Genomic DNA, 2,511 nt, shown 5'->3' with positions numbered 1-2,511 from the left:
TTTATGTGAGGTTAGATGTTAGACTGTTTGTCCAACACTACGAATAACTATTGTTGAGGAAAATCTATTGATAACAGTAAATTGCATCGAAGTGGGTCTCGATTCAATACAAGTTGGATGTGTAATTTGGATAAAAAGGTTTTGCAAGCTGAATTCCATAAAGGTAAAATCAATTACGTGCAAATCTGTCAGAAACTACAAACTTAGTGTGAGGGTATGGGTTTTCATACAGTTAGATAACAATTTATGAAGATGGACGATAAAAATCCAAGTGACTCAAAAATGGTCATACGAAAAACATCAATTTGGAACTAAGAGTTGTCAAGTATCGTTATGTATTAATGTGGAATTACGTACACAAAGTGGTGAAACAACCATAGAGAAAAGGTGAGTTCCAGAAACTACAGCAACAGAACAGTTGTTAGCTTATGAGTGATCCCTATGTCTTGGAACATACCATTAAACATAAGAGCTTGAAGAAAGGTGGGTAACCAGGGTCAATGAGATTGCAAAAGCAGATTACCGTGTTCATGAACACGGTCATAGGTATTTCTATAACTCTCCTACTATTCGGTACTCATATGAAGGCTAACTGAGTTTGTTTGCTTCTATCCGTGGATTGTGGACACAGAATTTGGAGAACATAACGTTTTCTTAATGTGTTCATCTAAAAATGTACACTAGAGGTGAAATGCTCATGTAGCGTTCCGGAGATATGAGGATTCAGAAGTTTAAAGCCTGGAGATTATCTAATCAATTCATTATATATGAAAGTGAAGAAAACTGTATTTGTTGACTTCGAAAGAAGTGGCAAGTGAATACATTAGTTTTGTGGAATCTCTTTAAATCAACTACTGTGACTACATACGAGGAAAAAAACTTGGTACCAAGATCATGAGACAACCTCGTATGCGAATAGATGGCTCAACTCTGGTATCTGGAGATTATTATTAGCCATTAACTTTTAGATACTAGGACATGGAATTCTAGCTATATTTACATTTTATGGTTATCGATAGAACAGTAAGCTGAGGATGGATTTCTGCTGTGACAAAGATGATGTATCAGAATCAAGAACAAAAAGGCCATAGGCTTGTCCAAGTTACCACACTACAGTATATAATTATATACAAGCCAACGTACAACCAAATATATGATTTTATCCAAATGGTTCTTGAGTACTGTGAATTGAAGAGAATTGTGACGTCAATATGTACAACTACAGAAATCTTTTCTCGGTGTATATAACGTAAGCTGACTCTATTCACAAAATACAGATTTTGCCTTCTCAATTAGAATTACCCATTGAGTGGGAGACTTTGGCAAAACGACTGGAACCTGAGTCCATAATTCCACTTCCCACACTCAAAGGAATAGATCGGCGATCTATAACGTGAGATGTTTTGACCATACAACCGTAGAGTGTATGTAAGCCTTGAGTTATGCTGGCAAGCAGTGCTGTCAGACACACATCATTCGCTTGACGGTACAAATTGTCATTTTGTTCGGCTGCTGAAGAAGGCATGAAAGGGATTCGTTTAACTAGAGCATTGATCTCCCTTAGTCGTGCTCTATTCGGTGGTAATTCTCCTGCTGCAACAGCTGCAACATAAGATCTTATTAGTTGAAGGCGACTACTTAACATTTGAATGGCCTGATAATTTCCTAGTAAATGTTCAGCAGTCTACAATAAAAACACATAGAGATACACTAGTAAGCGGTGAATAAACGTTTAAAAAGAGTCATCAAATCAAACATATAACCAAAATTTAACGACTACACGTCTCAAGCTAGAAGTAAGACACACACTGAAACAGAGAGATTAGTCAATACTCTGACAAAAAATCCTTTAAATAAGTTCAATAAACCCCAGCGGCTAAATACTGACGCATTAGACGGGTAACCAAATTTTATCTCCTAGAGGTTTATCGATATGAGTGTCTAAATGAAATTCCGAATACCAGTTTACAAAAACTTAGGCATCTAAACTATCTAGAGGTTCCAACTTTCAAACCAACGAAGCTCTCTAAACTTATATCATAAATGTTTTCGGGATATATAGAATGATTTAAAGTAGTATCAAGTCCCAATCAGTATAATGGTAATATAGCAGAAATGAAGAAAACATCGTGTGAATAAAATGCACAGTAGGGGGATTTCATCTTGTTAATTGAGATAATAATGATAATAGAAATCGTAATAATATTGTTGTGTGAATATAATGAGTAATAAGAGAGATGTTATCAATGTGATTACGATAAAAAAGGGTTCATGTGAATTGGGAAAGATAGATGTGAAGATTAAGATAGATGTAGTCAAAAGACAATGAGAAGGGGGGAGGAGGTTTACAAAATTCAGTTGAACGTATCCGGAGATCCCACAGAAGGAAAGGAACACATCTAAGTCTGGATTAATCAGTTTGATCATTCTGGTTTTTTCTAAATTTTTAATATTTTGTAGATTAGCCTGTTTCTTCCTCCCAGAGTTGTCGTTTTTTGGGTTTTTTTTTTA

At 35.5% G+C, this 2,511-nt stretch overlaps 1 protein-coding gene across 1 annotated transcript in view; it reads right to left on the bottom strand.

Annotated features, from left to right (window-relative positions):
• Positions 1 to 1,288: 1,288 nt before the first annotated feature.
• Smp_126690 (COP9 signalosome subunit 6 (M67 family)) overlaps positions 1,289 to 2,511 on the bottom strand; it is a gene marked incomplete at its 3' end in the record, with an annotated part of 4,438 nt that continues 3,215 nt past the window's right edge. The window contains exon 5 of the mRNA XM_018794414.1: positions 1,289 to 1,684. Within this exon, the coding sequence (XP_018648829.1) occupies positions 1,289 to 1,684 (396 nt within the window). The remainder of the gene's footprint in view (positions 1,685 to 2,511) is intronic.

Source organism: Schistosoma mansoni, chromosome 1, assembly GCF_000237925.1.
Source record: "Schistosoma mansoni strain Puerto Rico chromosome 1, complete genome".
NCBI classification, from domain to species: domain Eukaryota; kingdom Metazoa; phylum Platyhelminthes; class Trematoda; order Strigeidida; family Schistosomatidae; genus Schistosoma; species Schistosoma mansoni.
The sequence above is the reverse complement of the archived record's forward strand: the minus strand, read 5'-3'. Positions and strand labels throughout refer to the sequence as shown.